Raw genomic sequence first — 21,347 nt, 5'->3', positions numbered from 1 at the left:
AATCGAAACGTCCTTTCTAAATCAGGCCAAAACCAAGTTCGTTTGGAATTCGTTTTGGGACTCAAAACAGCTTGCCAAAGCGAACTTTCTGGAAGAGTTTGCGCCAGCTGGTAAACACCTTCGAACTACCATTGGAACTACCATTGGTCCGTGGTGATTACGTATAGGTAGGTGTGCGCTGAGGCTCCGCCTTCTTTGACGTGGAAATCTTCTCCGTTTTTTTTCTTCTGTTCAGTCCACCGAGGTCAGACATCCGCAAGTAAAAACATGTAACTTTAGACCAATTTCCAAACTTCCCATTCTGTCTAAAGTATTAAAAAAGGTGGGCGCCACATAATTACAGTTTAATTTGGATAAAAACAATCTGCACAAACGATTTCAGTCTGATTTTCGTCCTCTCCACAGTGCAGACTGCTCTTTTAAGAGTAGTGAATGACCTCCTTCTTGCCTCTGATTCTGATGCCCTCAGCCTCCTGGTCCTCTTGGATCTGAGTGTCGCTTTTGATACTGTTTGGTATTTAGTACACCCATCTCGTCTAACTGTTATCACCGGTACTGTCTTTTAGTGGCTAACTTTATATCTCTTGGATAAGCAACAATTTATTAGTATTAATAAACACAAATCTCGCTCTGTTACTGTTTCCCGTGGTGTACCTCCAGGATTCGTTCTTGGTCCACTTCTATTTCATATATGCTTCCTCTTGGTCAGATCATCCAGCATCATGGTCTTAATTCCCATAGTTACGCTGATGATACACAAATCTATCTTACCTTTCAGCCCAATACTCTTTTTCCTTCCCCTTCCATCACATCCTGTCTACAAGATCTCAAAGTATGGATGGCTCAAAACTTCTTAAAACTGAATACTGGACAAAACAGAAATACTGTTAGTGGGCCCTAAATCCTTTGTCTTTTCCCAAAATGACTTCTTTATTCATGGTTATAGTTCATCCATCACCCACTACACGGAATCTTGGGGTATACGTATACGTTTGAAGCCCATATCAGCCACCTTATTAAATCCTGTTTATTCCACCTTCGCAACATTGTACGTATATAACCTCTGCTAAATCTCAAAGATGCTGAAACTGTTATCCATGCTTTTATAACCTCGCGTCTGGAATATTGTTACCCTTTGTTTTGTGGCTTACACACTAAAGCCCTTAAATTGTTTGCAACTATTGCTTGTGCCCTTACATTTAACACAAAATCAGCTCACATCACTTCCATCCTTCAGCAACTGAACTGGCTCCCTATTGAGTATCGCATTCAGTTTAAAATAGGGGAATGTGTCGGGATATTCACTAACAGTATACCGTTGGTCAAGTATTTCGAAGTTCTTTGTACTCCCAAAGCGAAGAACGGAAAAAAAGTTGCTGCTAGTACATCTGGGCTTGTAGGGTTACTCGCAATGGCCAGATCCACATAGAATTTGTGCACTTTTTGTTTTCACATTTTCTGTTTTTATCGTTAGGGGAATTATGTGGAATGTTCAAATTCATTCCAAACCTCACTGAAGCTCTTGTTCCTGAATTAAAGCAAATCCTCACAGGCAACATCCAGTGGCCATGCAGCCTTTCCAGATGACTGGAAGCCTTTAGGGAGGAACAACTTCCAATTAATATCAATAGTGCAGATTCCGTGTGGGCCTGGTAATGGCATAAAACATCTGTGCATAAAAAATCGGGGCCCAATAGCCTTAACAAAGGATCATTTTAGTAATTACAGAGAGAAAGTGACATGAAGTTAGTGAAACACTTAACTAATTAGCATATGAATAGTAGATTTAACATGATGAACTGATAGGGTGTGGATTATTTCATTGCTCCAATTAGAATATTGATTGGATTTCCAAAGCCATTACACAAAACGGGGGCCATTTCTGTCCCACATATACATATCTGTAAATGAAAGTGTTGATATTGACAACTAGAAGCAAATGATAAAAATGTTAATTGAAATGAAGCTGAAATAAAATAAATAAATATATATTAGATGAAAAACTTAAAATTAGAAATGAAAATTAGAAAAATTATTTGTGGTTAAATTGGAAAATGAAAAGAAAAAGGACAAAAGCCCATACAATTAGTAAAACTAAATAAAATTAAAATGAAAAAAGAAAATATACATAATAGCTAATTCATTTTTTAAATAAATACTATAATAGTGGAAAATTATTACTTAATATGACAGTGACATCTACAAAAATCCAGCAACCATTTAACTGCTGATAAAAATGAAACATTCATATTTTTAGATATATTAGCATTCAATTCTCTTTCTATGAAGCACCTTTTTACGATCTTGAACAGAAATCTTATATTGCCAAATAAAACTGTAAAAGTGTTACCCTTTACCCGTTACATTTCTGAATACACAAATTTATCAAATGTCAATAATATAATGTTTAAACTAGTACAGAAATGAATTTTAAACCATATCATAGAACAATCCTCCACTTTGGCCTTGCCAAACTAAACTGTTACAACCAACCGTGCTGTTTTCCAGTAGGAAACCTGTTGTCCCTACTTCTCATTAGTTCAGTTATTGCCGTCTTAACATGATATACAACATGTCTCCATAATGTCAACTGTCTATGGGAAAAGTTATTCCTCGAGGCTGACACCAGTCATACCTTCAGTCATTTCATACAGGTGTCAAGCCTGATGAGCAGCAGACAGCTGCTGATGCCGAGGAATGGCAGGGCTTCAGTGAACGCAATCCTCCAGCCTGCTCAATCCTCTGCAGTAATGGGGACGGGATATGAGCATGTGCGGTCTGGGATTAAATCGACTGTCCCCCCTGCCCACTTCAGCGTGAGGTAATTGCTGTCTCCTTCTCTCCACGCTCCCCTGGAGTTTCACTGTGACTCTGGAAATTTGAGCACTCCAGCATGGTGAAATGGAGAGAGCAAATTATTTTACTTTATGAACCGCATGGAATATGCGTATGAGTTCATTTAAAGTGATTTTAAAGTGGCCAGTCATGATGAGGAGGTTACAGCATTGTCAAACACTGTCCTAATTAAAAGTGTTTTAAAACCTCATTTATTCCTGTAATGGCAAAGCTGAATTTTAAGCATCCAGTCTTCAGTGTCACATGACCCTTCAGAAATCATTAAAGTATCCTGATTTGGTTTGTCTGTCTGTCTGTCCAACCAGATGTCACGGTAATTCGTATTTCGTACGTATATTTACGAGGTGGCTAATTCGTACGAATTCTTACGACCTCACTCGTACGATTTTTGCTAAATCGTACATATTTTACGAGTTGCCCAATTCATATGAATTCGTACGAATGACCTACCCCTGACCCCGCCCCTAAACCTACCCATCACTGGGTTTAGACAAATCGTACGAATTGGTCATGATATAGCGTTGGTCTGTCTGTCTATCTATCTTCAAATAATAATAAATTAATGAAAACTAAGGATTTGGAACAACAGAGCAAGTTACCTGCATAGTTTTGTGAAAAAGTATGCATGTTGTTTATATTCATTCATTTTCCAAAAAAGAGGTGTAGTGTATGATCCAGCATTCAAAAAAGTAATAAAGTGCATGCGTACTTCAAAACTGTTGCACATACCAACAGAGTTGTGCTGTGATGTAACTAAATCAAGAGGCATAATAAGCCCGTCCTTTCTTTGTGAAGGACAAATCTGCATATGCTAGTCATAAGGTTCAGGACATGTTAAAAGGAGAATCAATCAGACCCCTTTGTTATTATGACTCATGACTTTGTCAAGAAGCCAAGAATAAAGACAATTACAATTGAGAGGCCTTTGAGATCTCAAGGACCGGCCCTCTTCAACGCTGTTGTCTCATAAGTCAATTTCAGACAGTGCTTTCATATAACAGAGGCGTTCCTTTCCAAGTCGACAAACTCGCTGCAAACTCGCATGCACACACATGCCCACTCATAGTCCATTTCCAGCTGATTAGTGGTGGTAATCAAGGCTGAACTGCAATCAGCCCCCACTCCCAGCATGATAAACACAACCCTCCACCCGCCCATCCACTCTCAGCCAAACCACAGGCTCTTTCTTCCACAGTCACCACTCTCCATCCTACAATAGAGAGCTTCCCAAACCCTGGGCAAAAGCATAATGTCTTACATGCATCTACAGCTCTGGGCTGTTCCGTCGTCAGCTCAGACGTTTTTCAGCCGGCACCGGTTCTCTCCTCTTACTCTGATGAAAGAGAACCTATATCTCTGTGAATGTATGCTGCCTGCTACTGCTTTGATCAGCTATTTCTGAGAGGCGTAATGAGCTGCAGTCAACAAAAGAAGGATCAACGGAAGACGCAATACAGTGCGTTAACAAGTTTCAGAGAACTCACGAGTCACGCAGAGATGAGCGAGGTGAAGGATGAGTAGCGTTATTGTCATCAAACGATCACATCAAACAACATCTACTGGAGAAGATGCTTTTGTTTTCTGATATACCCTTGAGTGCTGTCCTCAAGTTATTCCCCAAATGCACATAGTATATAATGTACTGACATCTAAAGAGCTCAACGAAAGAGTTCTATCTGTCAGAAGGGCTGACTCAAGATGATTCAGCCTTCTCAGAGGAAGAGCATGCTGGACTTCAAATTGGAGCTTTTACTAAACTGAATTGCTACATTGAATTTTACTAAAACTAAAACTGCAATAAATATATTTTCAAAGCGGAATAGAAAAAAGCCCCAAAACTAATAAAAATGACAAAAGCACATAACAAAATTTCTAGAAATAAAAATAGAAAACTACAATACAAACTAATACAAAAATGACAAAGCAGGATTCTTCAGTTGAGGGTATTTATTGACCAAAGTTGTTATTGTTAACTATAACTAAAACGATTTAAAATTGTTATCATTAATGGAAATAAAGATTAAATAAAATATAAATATTAGATGAAAAACTGTAAAGAAAATTAGAAATGTTGCCTTGGCAACTAAATGAAATAAAATAACCTGAAGTACTGAAATTATTAAAATTGAACTAAGAAAAAAGCACAAAATTAATAAAACTTAAAAACAAAAACAAGCTTATTTAAAATAGTAATATATACTACAAAACAAAAGAAAAGAACACTGCTTTTGACTACATGAACTCTATGAAAATGAAACCTATCAAGTTACATGTTTCTTCTGCACAGCGAGTTAGCGAGCAGTCAAATAACTATCATTTTACAAAAATAAAAGGAAATGGACAGTTAGTAATGACAACTAAAAAATCTGCTCTCAGTTTATAATGGAAAAATCTTTCTGATCATCAAACTGTCACTTCTCTACCCTGCTCGTCACGTCTCTTTCTTTTCCATCATAAAAATAATATTTGTAAAACCTCAATTTATCTCTAAAATATCTGGTGTGATGGTAAAGACAGCAGTATCGGTGGACAACAATTCTTTGTTATAAAAAATTACAAATTGTACACAAAAATAAAATATGATAATGTTTCTTTTTCTTTTCAAATTTCTCATAAAAAGTTCCATGCAAGTTCCCTAATTTGCACTTTTTAAACATTATTATTGAGGGGAAGTTTTAAAAAGTTTGCCCAAAATGAAATTCTGTAAAATGTACCTTTCAACATTCCTTTATTTATTAGTCTTGTGAATGTAAAATAAGTAAAGAAACAGAATAAAACAAGTTTAACACTATTACAATCTATGCTTCAAAATTATATACATAAAAAAATTCAAATTCATCCTAGAGGATCGAAAAGTTTCCTTATTTGAAGAATCACCCATAAGTAAGAGAATAGTACTTGTTCAGCACTAGCATCAGTAACCTGAGAATTTATTCCCTCCGAATGAGAGAAATGCTGCATCTGGAAGAATAAGACTATAGCGTCACCGCACAGCTGAAGAGAGGCTGTGTAGGGAAAATGCAGCTGCTGTAAATTGCTACCTGTGCTCTCCTTCTCCCTCCTCCTCATCTTTACGCTCTTATGAGGCTAGCGGAGAGCGAGCTGACAGCCTCTAATTCGTGCCCTCACAGGAAGAGCGCTTCTGTTATTAATATCTTCAGCCCACACTCAGTACGGGAGCCACCCTGAGGAGAGGTTCTGCAGTCATGCTAAAAGGAAGGCATAGAGTCCACCAAGCTATAGTGTGGTGTGGAACAGAACGGCACAGCGTGGAATGTACAGAGTAGTACGGTTTGGTTTGGGATGCAGAAGTAAGTGTGCAATGGTACACCATAGTATGGAATAGAAAAGTATGGTATAGCATGGTACGTAAGGGAAGGGTTTTTCAAACTGCATGGGGTCCGGAACCATACAATGTAGAAAAAAGATAACAATGATTTCATAGAAGTTAAAGGTGCTCTAAGCGATGTTGGGTGATGTCACTTCTTGTTGACGTTCGAAGAATTGTCAAACAAAACGGAGGCTAGCTCGACCCTCCCTCCTCCTCCTCCCGTCCCCTCCCCCTCCCTTCCGTGCTTCCTTAAACATTCATGAACCATTTAGAAAAAACAAACTGGATTGGCGAGTTCTCGCCACCTTTTGAACGCTTTTCCGATGAAAATTCGGGACTGCGCGTGTTCCTTCTTTTCCCTCTTCTTTGTTATTTGTTCACCGGAACATCGTCTCTTTGGTCGTGTGTCGGCCATATCAAAATTCTCAAGAATATACATTTTTAACGTTAGTCGTTGTCTAGGACATCTCTCCTCTAGCTAACTTCCCTCTTCATGCTTCTCTCTTCTCCACTCCCCACACCCCCCTTCATGTGCACGCGCACTAACCCCCCAACCCCCAAATCATTCTTGTCGGTGATTGGCTGGAACACTGTTTGTTATGTTTCGTGGTCCAGGCTGGGCCAGTTTGTTTTTATTGCCATTTGTGGAGCCTGGGCAGTAATATTGTGAAAGATTATTATAATAAAAAATAACTGTTTTCTATTTTAATATATTTTAAAATGTAATTTATTCTTGTGATGGCAAAGCTGAATTTTCAGCAGACATTACCTCAGTCTTCAGTGATCCTTCAAAAATCATTCTAATATGGTGATTTGGTGCTCAAGAAACATTTCTTATTATCAATGTTAAAAGTAGTTGATTACTATTTTTTTTTTTCAGAATTCTTTGATGAATAGAAAGTTCAAAAGAATAATAATTGATTGTAAATAGAAATAGCTATATCTGAAAGTAATCATTTCTTTAAAAAATAAATAATAATAATAATCTAACTGACCCCAAACTTTAGCAGGAAAGAATTTGCTGCTCTTGTGGAGATAATAAAGACAGTGAAGAAGAGAATAAGCTCTGTGGAAAAAAAGATGTGTACAAACAACATAAGAAATGAGAAAATAAGCTGAATAAAATGACAAGAGAGAAAATGACAGAGATGAATTCAGGAGGAAAAATGGAGAAGCATCTGTGCACAATAACCTGAAAGACAGTAAATTATCTGTATGCATGCATCACAAATGACATTCCAAGCAGAAGCTCATATTAAAATGTGGCTAAATACACCACAGGGTGGAGTTACCAAGATTATTGGGTTTCTAACACAGCAGGCGCATTTATTGATATGTATAACAGCGTACAGAAAGACCAATAAATATGCATTTTTGTGCTTTCAGACATTTGTTCACGTTAGGGAATGCTGTTCAGAGGCCCCTAAATTTCATTTTGAATTCATATAATGCTCATATAATGTTCATACCATGCTCATACAATGCTTGAATTGAATCACACGTAGAACAGTGATATACAAAAAGGAAATTGGTACCAGAAGCTGCCCTTGCAATCTAATGCAATTTTAAGAATATTGAAATAAAAGGAAATCACAAAGCCATTAAACTGCTAAATGATCATTGCTAAAACAATCAAGAACCAACACTACAGTTTTGATGGCATTTTTTTTAAATGCATTTAATTTATTCGGTGACGCACTTTCTGATACATCTATTCTACTATTTCTGATAAATCATTGGAGGAGTTCAGCGCTTGTCTCACGCTGGTTAATGTGAAGATCAGACTCGGGCTTTAGGGACCGTAGAATGTCAGGATGGGGTTTTAGGAGCCTCCGGAGCAAGAAAAGCAGATTCAAATACAGAACGGTGTCAGACGACATGCTGACTGCAGTAGCAGGTGGATTACATTAAATGTAAAGTCGTGGTCTTTAATGGGGCTCGTAAAGCAAAGTGACTTTTCAAACCTGTATGACCTACTTTTTTTGTTCGGACAATGGAAGTCAATGGTAACCAATATAGTTTGGATACTAACATTCTTCAAAATATCTTCTATATCATGCAAAAGAAAGGCGTACAGGTTTGAAACGACATAAGGGTGGGTAAATGAATTTTCATTTTTGGGTGAACTATCCTTTTAATGGATTTTTTATTAATATGGAAATGAATTATTTTTTTTAATGAAATGATAGCCTACTCTAAATAAGAAACTAAAACTGCCAGTAGGTGGTGGTAAATGTCTGAATGAGTAAGTCATTGAGTCATTCATTGACTTGATTAGTTTAAATGGCAGTAATGAAATGGCTCTCTTTATGAATGGGGCATTGAATCATTGGTTCACCCAAATCGTCGAAAACGCAGATTCAGTCAGTAATGAAACACCACTGTGTGTTGCTCAGAGATATACAACATTTTTCCTGTGGCTTTAGCTAATATTTTCGTTCGCAAAACTGAGCAAAAACAGACAAAATTGTGTCTAAAATATAACACAATATTTACTGTTGTATTTAAGTAATATCACATTTGTACTCATGCTATTCAGGGCAAAAACAGCACACGTGTGCTACTCATTACTCAAAATGTGATATTGCTTAACTACAGTATCATATGATATAAATCTGAGACAAAAACTCATACTGGGGCATTTTTTGCCCCAATTTCTTGAATTTTAGGGAAAATGCATTCTAACGGCATTTTAGGCTCCATAATGCAGCGAGTTGTTGCCCTGCATCATGTTCGTCACCAGTCAGCTGGATGAAATGTAAGATGAACTACGTAGGTCTGGGGCAGGACGGGTGTGTTAAATGCGTTTATCGTTTTAAGGTTATTTTTTCCATGACAAATTAATTAAATTAACGCATTAAATTATATATATATATACATATAAAGAAACTTAATAACTAAACAGCTTTATCAAGGATAGGTTGTCCATAAATATTTTTCTGAGCGTGAAGGTAAATGCAAATTTTAGTGAATAAAACTCATTGTGAGGTGCCTGGGGAATGAGAGAAACTCTTACAGGTGATGGCTGTGAACAAGTCAAGGATGAAACACTCACTGTCTCATCCGCTCTATTCTGCCCTCAGCCATGGAGGTATTGATGCTGCTCACTCCCAGAGAACCCAGCGGAGGCTTCTCTTCCTCTGCTTCAGCTCCTGAAACACACACAATGTACATTATCAGACAAAAGTTTGGACTGACTTCACTTGTCAGAATTTGTATGTTTCTGGACTTTAAGTTACCATGAAATGAAAATGGACAAATCTTTTTGTCTATTTTTTGGCCTACATTTTTTTCTCATTCCAGAAGCTGTTTTACTCGGATATACGTCGGACGTCGAACACACTGGTTAGAGCAAACAGTTTTACCGTTTACTTCACTGTTATTCTACTAATAGTAATGCGGCTAATAAAACAGAAGAGAAAATAGCTTACTTCCATTGCAAAATAAGGTAGATCAAAATAATTTCACAGATATTTCAACTTCAAAGAAATGCAGCTCTTTTGAACTTTCTTTTCATAAAAGTATCCTGAAAAATGGTATGTGGTCTCCACAAAAATGTGAAGCAGCACAATTGTTTTCAACATTGATAATAATAAGAAATGTCTCTTGTATTAGAGAAACAAGAAATGTTTCTTGTTTCGCTAATACGCAAATCAGCATATTAGAATGATTTCTGAAGGATCATGTGACACTGAAGACTGGAGTAATGATGCTGAAAATTCAGCCATCACAGGAATAAATTACATTTGAAAATATATTCAAATAGCTATTTTAAATGTTATATTTCACAATATAACTGTTTTAACTTTACTTTTGATTAAATAAATGCAGCCTTAGTGAACATACAAATTAAAATGTTTAAAAACTTACAATTATTAAAAATATTACCAATCCAAATTTTTTAACAGTGGTGTATGTACAGTCAAACCAAAAATTATTCAGACGCCAGATATAATGGTTTTACTAGTGGGTGCAGGACACTATAGTTCATTTATGTAAGTGATGATAGCAAAATAAAAGTAAACTGTGACATATTATACCCAAAAATTCTTCATACAGTGGACTACCAGTAAAATGTATACAAATTTGGGACCAAATATTATTCAAACACTTTGACCTGACCATGTTTTGCTTAAGTGTTTTTCTTCAATTGCTAATGCACAAAATTAAGCATTGCTTGGTAATTTTCGAAACTATAACGAATAAACAGTGATAATGTGAGAAATGTTGAAGGTGTCTGAATACATTTTGGTTAGACTATATATACAAATGATTTGGGTTTCCAAAAAGTGAGAGGTCTGAAGCTAAAGGAAGCTTTCTTATTGATTCAGTTTATCACAGAGATAAATTACAGTCCTAAGCTGTCTATGATGCAGGAAAGCTGTAGAATATTAATATAATAAAAAAGAGAAAATCAAAAGCAGGCAACACAGCGCATCTACTTCAGAGCAATAAATGTGTTTATCTGAACATATTTTTCAGGTTTATTGTGAATGTTTATGAGCAAATCTCTAATGAAAAGGCCATTTTCATGGCAGAATATTATAGTTTACGACTTACATGACATTATAGCTATTAGAGAATAATGGAGGACAATAGGTACCAAGGGAAGACATTTTACACAGGTACATAAAGCAAAAGGTTTGGTAAAGTTTTAGCTAAGCTATTATATAGCCCAGTGCTGAATGAAGTCAGAGATGTGAAAGTGGAGCTCAAGCAGAAAGCTGCATTTCTGAGCTGTCAGCCACAGTGACATGTACACCAAACCAAACCAGATTGTGTGTGTGTGTTTGAGAAGTCAGCAGGTGATGAGGACACACACACAGAAGTCATGTGTCAGACCACCTTGTGCATTGTGTTTGTATGTCAACTGTATGTCAAATGTCACTGTTGGTCATTTGGCAGCATAATCATAAAATGAATAGCACCACTTTGTTACTATATTTGACCTGCCATTAAAAGTACACATACATCCATCTTTTTGAAGTGCCATTTAGTCAGATAGTTCGACATGAATGCACCACCTGAAATCAAATCTACTGCTTCCCACTTTGAGTTTGAGCCACAAAAACTATTTTTCTCTCCCTTTTTTTCTCTCCATTCTTTTTGGTATGGCTGAGCAAATCTGAAACTCATTGTCTTGACAGGGTGGCTGGTGAAAGAAAGAAAGGAGATAAGCTTAGAAAAGTGTTTCTTCTCTTACTGAGTCTAAAAGATCAACCCTGGGCTGTGCTGATATTACCCATCATGCATTGTCCTAACACCGCTATCATTTATCTAACTCTGCAGATAAGCAGAGTTCAGAAGTATATGGCCTGATATGAGGATTTAGAAATGTATCTAAACAATACTTTGACATACAGACTATTGAGAAATTTTTATTTATTTTTATTTATTATTTATTTTTATTTTATTTTTTTTATTTTTTTCTCTCTGGCCATACAAACCATAAAACAAGAACATACAAACAATTTCATATAACATGTAACATAACATGTATCAGTATTTAACCAAAAAAGAAAAAAAAGGTTTAGGCTGAAGCTGACAGCTTATAGCGCCTAACCTTCTCACTTAACATACAAACAGACATTTAATTTACTCTATAACATCATAGTATAACATAGAATGCAAACAAACTCACGATTTATTTTACTTGAATCACTTGAATAACCCACTTAATCTATAAACCTCCAATCTCTTTATTCTTAGAAGTCTCTTAAAACTACTAATGGTTTGACACAATTTCAATTCATCATCTAAATTGTTCCATACATTCACCCCCTTTATGGAGATGGTCCTACATCTAGTATTTGTTCTAACTTTCTTTTTTTTAAATATACTTCTTCCTTTTAATCTGTATTTGCAATCCCTTTTTTCAAACATAACTAAGATTTTAATTGGCAGCAAATTATTATAAACTTAAATTAAACATAATCTGTGCAATTTTATATTCTACCAAATCATAAAACTTTAATGTTTTTAATTTAAGAAATAAATCATTAGTGTGATCTCTATATTTAGAATATGTAATGATCCTTATAGCCCTTTTCTGTAAAAGGAAAATTGAATGGGTATAAGTCTTATAAGTATTTCCCCATATCTCTAAACAGTAGGTGATATATGGCAAAATTAATGAGGAGTATAACAAGTACAATGCCTGTTTATTCAACAATCCCTTAATTTTGTTTAGTATTGCTATTGATTTCGATATTTTCATCTTAACAAAATTAACATGCCTCTTCCATCCCAATTTACAATCAAGTATAACACCCAAAAATTTAATTTCCTCTACTCTCTCTATTTCCCCTTGACCAATTCTTACTTTTATCTCCTGTACCTTGCAATTCCCCCAAATCATAAACTTAGTTTTGCTCATATTTAACGATAATTTATTTGTCAAACCACTTTTTAACCGTTACCATTTCTCTCTCTACAACCCTCACTATGTCCTGCAACTCTTTGCCTGAGTGGAAGAAACTTATGTCATCAGCAAAAAGAATACTTTTAAGCGATTTGGACGCTTTACACAAATCATTTAAATATAAAATAAATAATTTAGGTCCTAATACGGAGCCTTGGGGCACCCCACAAAGTATTTTTAAGGAATCTGAGTCCATTCCATCAAATGAAACAAATTGACTTCTATTATTTAGATATGACTTAATCCAGGAATGACCAATTCCTCTAATCCCATATTTGCTTAATTTTTTCAAAAGAATCTCATGGTCAATCGTATCAAAAGCCTTTTTTAAATCGATAAAAATCCCAAGACAAATTTCCTAACACCGCTATCATTTATCTAACTCTGCAGATAAGCAGAGTTCAGAAGTATATGGCCTGATATGAGGATTTAGAAATGTATCTAAACAATACTTTGACATACAGACTATTGAGAAATGAAGATATCAGAATGCACATCAACACACTCACAAATAAATGCTATAATGCAATACAAATACTCATTCACAGTAGCCTAAAAAAGTATTTGTACACTTAAACCACACTTCAAAATTTATGAATGCCATTGTATTTGATAAAAGTGGCATTTCTTTTAAAGAAATGCACAAGCACACCTCTCAAACCAAACATTTTAAAAAGTTTGTTTGGTTTTAAATGACATCAAAATAGATTAAATAATGCATTATTAAAATAAAAAATAAAAAAAATATATATTTTAAATAAATTATAAAATAAAATAAGCATATGTTCACTATGAATGTGCACATTCAGTGTGGTATTTGTCTACTTTTTAGGAAAATCAAAAAACAAAATAAATTCAGTGGTTCAAGATGTCATTGTGGTTCAAGATGCCAGTTTTTATAAAGCATCTGAAACCTAAGAAGGTCAAATAAACCAGGAAAGAAACTGAGACTTGAACAGAAATACTGCAGTTCATTCGATGAGGAAATGCACAGAACTGATCGGATGTGGTCAGAGCCTGTAAATAGCCTCACTGAATTATCTAATCAATGTCGCCATGGCTTCAAGTGGCAGACAAACAGGCTTCCTGACATTCTCACTCCAGAGTCATCAGGAACAAGAAAAAAACCTCAATATCACGCGCTCAGAGGCCTGCACCAAGCAAATGGATCACTCACTCGACGTGTATGGAGCTAAATGAGCATGCTCACATGTCTTCAGAAGAAGTGTCATTTTACAGGCCTGTGACCTTCAGCAAGCAGTTTTGTGTATGTTCACTGACCTCTCATGTAATTGGCCAGTCAGTATTGGAGAAATATGCTATATATCTCATGTTGGTAATGGAGTGTACCTGCCAGTGGGGTTGTATTGTATTGGTACACAGGCCTATCACCAATAAATTGTCTTGTGTGGAATGACCGAGAACATAAGCCGTACTCACCATCTGAGTCACCATCCAGAACATTCTCCATGTGTCTGACCATGGCCTCCAGGTCACTGTCCTGTGATACACAAGGACACACATGAAAGGGTCATGTTCAGGCTGTGATGTATGATAGAGGATGCTTGAAACACACCATATGTTCCTTTTGGCCTACTTACAGAGACATTACAATATTTGTGGAAATTACAGGGTTTCTTCTGTTTAGATCAAACCGTGATTGTGGCTAGACTCCCTAATGACAGTCTAGGCACACAAAGGTCTTGAAATGCAGGTTCTATAAACAGCATTTGGGATCAACAGGTCTCCTATCTGTAATGATAGCATGACCTGGAGGGAGGAAGTGGCACCATGATAAAGGAAACCTGAATGGTTTTTACTCCCGTGAGGCCTTCCCCTAGTTGATGAAAGTCTCAAGGAACATACAGACTGAATGAGTCTGAAGGAGGACTAAAGGTCCATCAGCAACAAAATTAGGTGTTTCTTCAACAATGGACCTTGTAGACTTTTAGAAAATGAAGTCCTATATTCACACCCTCACAAAAAAAAAAAAAATTCTACTAAAAATATCCAAAAGTATACATGTACATTTATCACGAGGAATTTTCATTTTTGTGAAACATCAGGAACATTTCCATCAAATGCTAATTTTACAATATTTTTGGAATAAATGGCAGATTCATATACCCCAAATACACAAAATGTAATAATAATAATAATAATAATAATAATTAACATTTGATTGGAAATTATGCACATTTTATATACAAGACTTAAAAAACAACTGTAAATAATTGATTACAAATAAAATATGAAAATGATTCATGGTTATTTCACTCAGTAACTATCAGTTTTAAAAATGCAATATTTTCATGCTGGATTTCATATTTTAATATTAAAAGTCTGGTCTGGGAGAAGGATAAAACAATAAAAATATACATAAAAATACATTTGAAATGTAGCAAAAAGAAAAGTGCCAGAGGTTGAAGAAACAAAATGTTGTTAAAGAAAAAACATATTCAAACTGCAATTGGTTTGCAGAAAGCAGGGCAAAATTCATTGTGTATGAGACACAAGTGCATAAGTGAAGGAAGGCCATTGGGCAGTTCAAGGGTATCAAGTCATGCCATCTGTGCAAAACGTTGAAATGAGAATAGAAAAAAAAAGAAACATTACCATCACATAAGGACCAGCTACAGTATGTATTATGCAGCTATTTACAAAATGCAATTCCTCTGTCCTCAATTACGGGGAATCTCACCCAGCCAAGACTGGCGGCACAAATACCACCAGCTCCACTCTCACTGTGAGCCAGCTAATTATCAAATATCCACTGGGGCAGAAGTCTATTCCACTCTCTCCTTTGGTTTCATACCATCTCAGTTCGAAGTTGTTTTTCTCCCTCTCTCTCAATTGTGACAAATAGTTTTAATCTATTCTCAGCTGGCCTGATCGAATCGTGCTGAAGCCTGGTATTGGATTGCCGTTTTAAGAGTCTGCTGATGTAGTTTTTGATCTCTTGTGAGTCCAGATGAGCCCCTGGCTCTAACGTATGTGTTTGCTGTTGTGCCACTGAACTCCAGCACTACAAAGTATTTGCAATAATGAGGTTGAGCTTGGTTGAGAACCTTCTATGGGCGAAATGCATTTGCATAATCCAGACTATAATACCGCAGACGAGTGGTATCATATTACTTGTACATTAACGATTACCTGTGGACTTGAGTGCTTGTGAGATATGACTGAATTCATCTTATTCCATGCTTCATAAACAGATGATCTTGTCAATGAGAGCTTATTACGACCTGAGTGTGTCTTTTAGTTTGGTGTGAATAATTCAAAAAGATACTGAAAGGGAAAAGAGGATACTTGAGGATATACCTTGAGGATGGAAGGAAATATGGCATTAACATATATGGGTAGTTGATGCAGTTTAGATTCAAATCTGCATTGCAACAAATACATTTTTAAAAGTACATATGTATTTCAATTCATGTGAGGTCATAAAAGCTATATAATAATTAGAAAACAATGATAAAATGTTTAAAAGTGTTTAAGTCCAGGAATTTACTATATTTACCACATATACACTACCATTCAAAAGTCTCTTATTCTCACCAGTGCTGCATTTATTTGATCAAAAATGCTGTAAAAACATTCATATTGTGCAATATTATTACTGTCTGTTTTATCTTTAATTTGTCTATTTATTGTATTTTAAAAGTTAATTTATTCCTGTGATGCGAAGCTGAATTTTGAGCATCATTACTCCAGTCTTCAGTGTCACATGATCCTTCAGAAAACATTCTAATATGCTCAAAAAACATTTCTTATTATTGTCAATATTGAAATCATACATGTGACACATATCAGTGATACCTTTCATTTTCAGGAATCAAAAAGTAAAAAAAAAACAGCATATATTTGAAATAAACAAAACTTTGGTGACATAATAAATATCTTTACTATCACTTTTGATCAATTGAATGCATCCTTGCTGAATAAAAGTATTAATTTCTTTATAAAGTTTAAAGATTTGGAAAGGTAGTGTACCTTAATTTGTGATGTATTTTCAAAGCTTAATTTGTGACAAGAAAACATATATTTATTTTGTTTTGCTGCCAGATCTCATATGAAAACTCTAATGACAGTGCGTACAATTTATGGAGACATCTTTAAATGTAAATATCACACAGTCACACAAGCTGATTGACAGGAGTTTCTCTCCGGCGGCGGATCTCTCCTCACCTGTCCACATGTCTGACAGGAAGGGTCTGTGGGGAGATTATCCTCTGAGTCTTCCTCTCCATCTGAATCTGCCTCCGAGCATGACTCAAATTCATCCACGAAATAAAATGCCTCTGCCACCTGAGGATCCTCTGGGATTGCTGAAACGATTAAAAGGTAGCAGAGATTTAACCGATACTCGAAATTGTTGAGCAGTGTGTTGAAATGACAGGTAGCCTCTATCATTAACATTTTAACACATTTTCTGCTTGATTACACTGCGCTGTCGAATACCTCTACACCAAACATTTCTGTGAACAAATGAACACAGACAACCTCTCAGACACGCATGAATTCCTGGGCCTGCGACCAATCTGATTCTATCAGACAGCTGCCAGCGACTGGACCTCCACAATCAGACACAAAGATGGCAGGAGAGATGGAGGGAGCATGAGAGGGCTGTTAGACTGTACTTTACTCTGTGGGGTTTCCCATTCACGTTCTCAACAGTTTCATTTTCTTCTGTAGAGCTCTCCAACTGAGCACTATCCTTCGGCCTGAGAGAGAACGCATCAGTTCAATGCATCAGCATGCACATTTACACCTGCATCCCCTGAACATCCACCTTACAAGGCCAGCAACCAGGGATAACATGCACACCCAGGTACAAACAGAACAAAAGCCAATAAATCATGGTTTGGCTGGTTAGCACGTTCCAGTTAGCCCCTGCTGGTAGATGATGGAACTGCACCATCTGGCTGCAAAAAGCATCTTTCTTTATAAACAGCCAATCATTAGCATGTATTTTCACAAAATACATCTCTTTTGCAATCATGTTTTGTGTGTGTGTGTGTGTGTGTGATTTAATAAGCCGAGAAACCTGAGACCTATCACACCATCCTCTGCAGGCCTGTCTAAACTAGTAAATTGCTGCCCCCCAATGAAAGAGCAACTTGCAATTTAGAAATATAGAAAAAAGCAATGGGAGCATATTTACAACACTGTAGATCTGTTTTATCCAGTAAAGAGGATTAGTCATGACAAAAAGCAGAAAGAGCATTCTACTGTATCACTGTGCAGGAAGCTTCTGTGTCATTTCAAATGATCATGTGTTCAGACCTCAGTCCTGCCTCATTGACTCTGTTTATGTCTGTTTTATACAGAAATATCCACACAAAAAAATGTGTATCCTCTTCTAGGAGGATTTATGCACATTTGTGAGGAACTTTAGGTTGTAGTTTGCCAAGGATTGTAGAAGTTTGTTCTAAAGTAGAGGACTGTGGGTCATCCAAGACGTATTCCTTTTTTATTTTACCTTTAGAATCCATTAAAATCACATTTAAATGATAAATGATCAAGATAAATGAAAAACCCTATGGAAGACAGTCAGCATTTTTAAGAGAACCATCCGATTCCTAACTTTATTGATTCAAATTAGCTATGTTAATGACACAAACAACCATTAGCTGTTTTCTTGCCGTTTACTTTCCACTTAAATACTGAGAGCACTTACCGGGGGTCAAGTTTTCCCAATATTTCCCCAGCAAATGACCCTTACACTATGTCTACACCGGACACGACAACTGTAAATCCATTTGCCCTTCATGTCAGAAGTAGCGTCCGAAGGGAGTTGCACTTGGAGTATGTTAAACTGAATCATCGTGTCGCGCCGCATCCAGTGTAGACAGAATCGCGGATTATAATGGGTCCGGTTTGTGTTTGCCGCATCAGATAGATAGATAGATAGATAGATAGATAGATAATCTTCATCTCGTGGCTAACTGCTATAATAAAAAAAGAAAATTCATGTGATGTAGTACTCTATTATATGTACTCTATTTACACCAGAATACTAATTAATAATACTAACAGTAGTGATGTATGCAAACAAATAGAGCCGGTTACAGGCTGGAGACAATTATGCTGACAAGGTTTGCACATACTGTGCTTATTGTCAGAGCTTATTCATTTGAACGGCATCTTTCCAAGGCACAGAAGTCCCTGGTGTAGTCATTATAGTTTAACTCCAGACATGAGCAGGATCAGACCGTATGTTTAATTGCTCCCAAACTCAAGAAGATTATCAGAAAGGGCTGTCTAGGTCCTTGAATAACATGCAAATATGAAACTATGAACTCTCAAAATGACAAGAGAAGTAAAATAATGATATCTGAATAAATATTCCATCCTAAAAGAGCATTTAATTTTGTTTATGATGTAGCTGGGTTAACCTGCTCAGTGTTTCTGCTGGGCGACTCTACGTAACATGCACACAATTATACTTGTAGCATTAATTATGCATTATTCATGCAATGAGTTTTCCTTGCCTTCGAGATTACTTGATGCATGAGGTTTTATGGAAGCTATATAATAAACACATCAGTTAATTTCAAGGACAAAAGGCTTGACTCCATTAGTCTCAAAACCCCGCCGCAAAGTATCACTTCTTTAATTTTTAATAATACAAATCCACATACTTACACAATTTTCTTTCCCCTTTATTCCCAGTAACATACAATAACTCAGACAAACACGCACTTCAAATTCACAGTGATTGCACCCCGGCGTCCTCTATCGATAAATCACCGTGTCGTCTAAGAGCACAGCTGTGGCTCTGCACTCGTTTAAAACATCTCATTTACAGAGGAATATAAAGTGATTAGAGCCAGGACCTGATGGATAACCTCTCAGGACTTCCAGAAAACACGTCTCTGAGATTTATCATAATGATATCAAAACCCGATTAAGGAGGCATGTTGGCCATAACTTATCTTTCCTTTGATGCATATAATGACGGTGGTAAAAGAATGAGTCACTGAAAACCAGCAATATGCCAAATCAGATTCCGCACATATCTCATAGCCAATGCAAAATGACAAAGTCAAAACGTGTTAAAAATCTGGTTATCGGCCTCCCCACAAATATTATGTTAGGCCGATTGTATGACTGATTAATGAAGCAAATGAGTACCCATCAGAAGGGGACAGGTCATCTTATACAAACATGCCTAACAGAAATATGAACCATTATCTGATAGTCATGGCTAAATAATATACAGTGCCCACCAACAGTATTTGGACACTTTTGGATACATTTAAAATGTCTGAATGTCATTGCATTAGACAATAATATATCAACCACGTGGCATCTGCAAACTAATGATGCTACAGTGGAACAATTCTCAAAGTAACTTCACTTTCCTGGGTCATTTTTGCATTGACTTTTAACCAATGTGTCAAGGGCTGTGTCTGAAACCTCAAGCATCTGCCTTACTGCCCATCTGCTAATGACTCAGCAGGCGAAGAAACCTCAAACAAAAACTGATTTATAAGGCACATTACATCACTCAAGTGCATTTTTAGACATAACCAAGCAATTTAATGACTACAATGCTTATTTTTCAGTGGAACTGGAAGCAAAATGACAACAGCATATTTATGAATTAACCTGATTAAATCGATCCATAAAACACCACTTTCCACCAACTGCTGAACCACATGCACATGACTGTGGGATATCATACTTTATTTATCTTTATATACTAAGATTATGTACATTTAAGCTGTATTCAAAACAGGTTGTTACGCAAATTATTGAATTTGAATGTGTCTTGATTAATGAGATCGAGTGCACACTACTAGGCCATCTCTGATGTACAGTGAGATCTGGATAAATGGCACTGGAGCGCCAAGCACACAATGAATTTTAATGAAGATGTAGAAGAAAGAGAAAGTAATCTCTGATGGAAAGTTAAACTTTCTGATTTGAAGAGATGGTGGCATTCCATCAGACACACATTTCATAATAGACTTAAAAAAACAAGAGAAAAGTATCAGGGGAGATTGCTTTAATTAATATACTTGCTGATAGTTTAATTGAAAAATGTGCGGGAAAAAAAAATCTGTCTTTTCCAAATTAAGAGCTTTTCTTGCCAGACTTAACCCTGGGTAATCGTCTTATTAGGCTAAGGGCCACTTTTAACCCTCGGAAATGCAATGTTTCACTCTTATGATTCTGAACGAGGGTTAATCAATGCTTTTAACCCTGGGTTTTGGCCATTGTCAGCTCAGGTGTCAACCCAGAGCTACAATTTCTTCCATTTGACCTTTAGTTACAGTGAAATACAACTCACCATGGTCTTTTGACACAGACTTGCACATCTTATCAGAGAGATGAGAAATGCTTCCCGTCGGTTCTGAGTTTCTTTTTGGTGTCTCACTCTGAATCGGTTGAGTCTTGTTAACTCCTTCATTTTTCACCTTGGAAAAAAGTTGTAAAAACACAAATGCTTTACCAAAGGTTGCTCAGGGATGAGTATATCTTAGTTTCTTATTTCACTCAATATAAAAAACGGAAAAAAAAGAAAGAAAAAAAGAACAAATGTAATAAAAACAAATTACAGCTGTGATTTCAAATCTGTTAATTATGAATAATGTCTGACAGGAATCCTTTCAACATACCTTTAAAACATCCACACTGACTTTCTGAAAATTTGACTTGTACTCTTGCATGCGAAGATGGTTTTCTTGATATTTTTCCTCCACAATTTTCCTATAGTAAGACAATAAGAGT

General features: G+C 36.2%; 1 protein-coding gene across 1 annotated transcript in view; it reads right to left on the bottom strand.

Moving 5' to 3' along the window:
* nek11 (NIMA-related kinase 11) overlaps positions 1-21,347 on the bottom strand; it is a 59,020-nt gene that overhangs the window by 2,981 nt on the left and 34,692 nt on the right. Inside the window, exons 10-14 of the mRNA XM_084385917.1 lie at positions 21,236-21,326; positions 20,908-21,034; positions 16,797-16,936; positions 14,049-14,109; positions 9,243-9,339 (exon numbers count right to left, since the gene is read on the bottom strand). Coding sequence (XP_084242043.1) covers positions 9,243-9,339; positions 14,049-14,109; positions 16,797-16,936; positions 20,908-21,034; positions 21,236-21,326 — 516 coding nt within the window. The remainder of the gene's footprint in view (positions 1-9,242; positions 9,340-14,048; positions 14,110-16,796; positions 16,937-20,907; positions 21,035-21,235; positions 21,327-21,347) is intronic.

Source organism: Rutilus rutilus (assembly GCF_951802725.1).
Source record: "Rutilus rutilus genome assembly, chromosome: 17".
Lineage (NCBI taxonomy): Eukaryota > Metazoa > Chordata > Actinopteri > Cypriniformes > Leuciscidae > Rutilus > Rutilus rutilus.
This window is presented reverse-complemented; position numbering and strand designations above follow the sequence as displayed.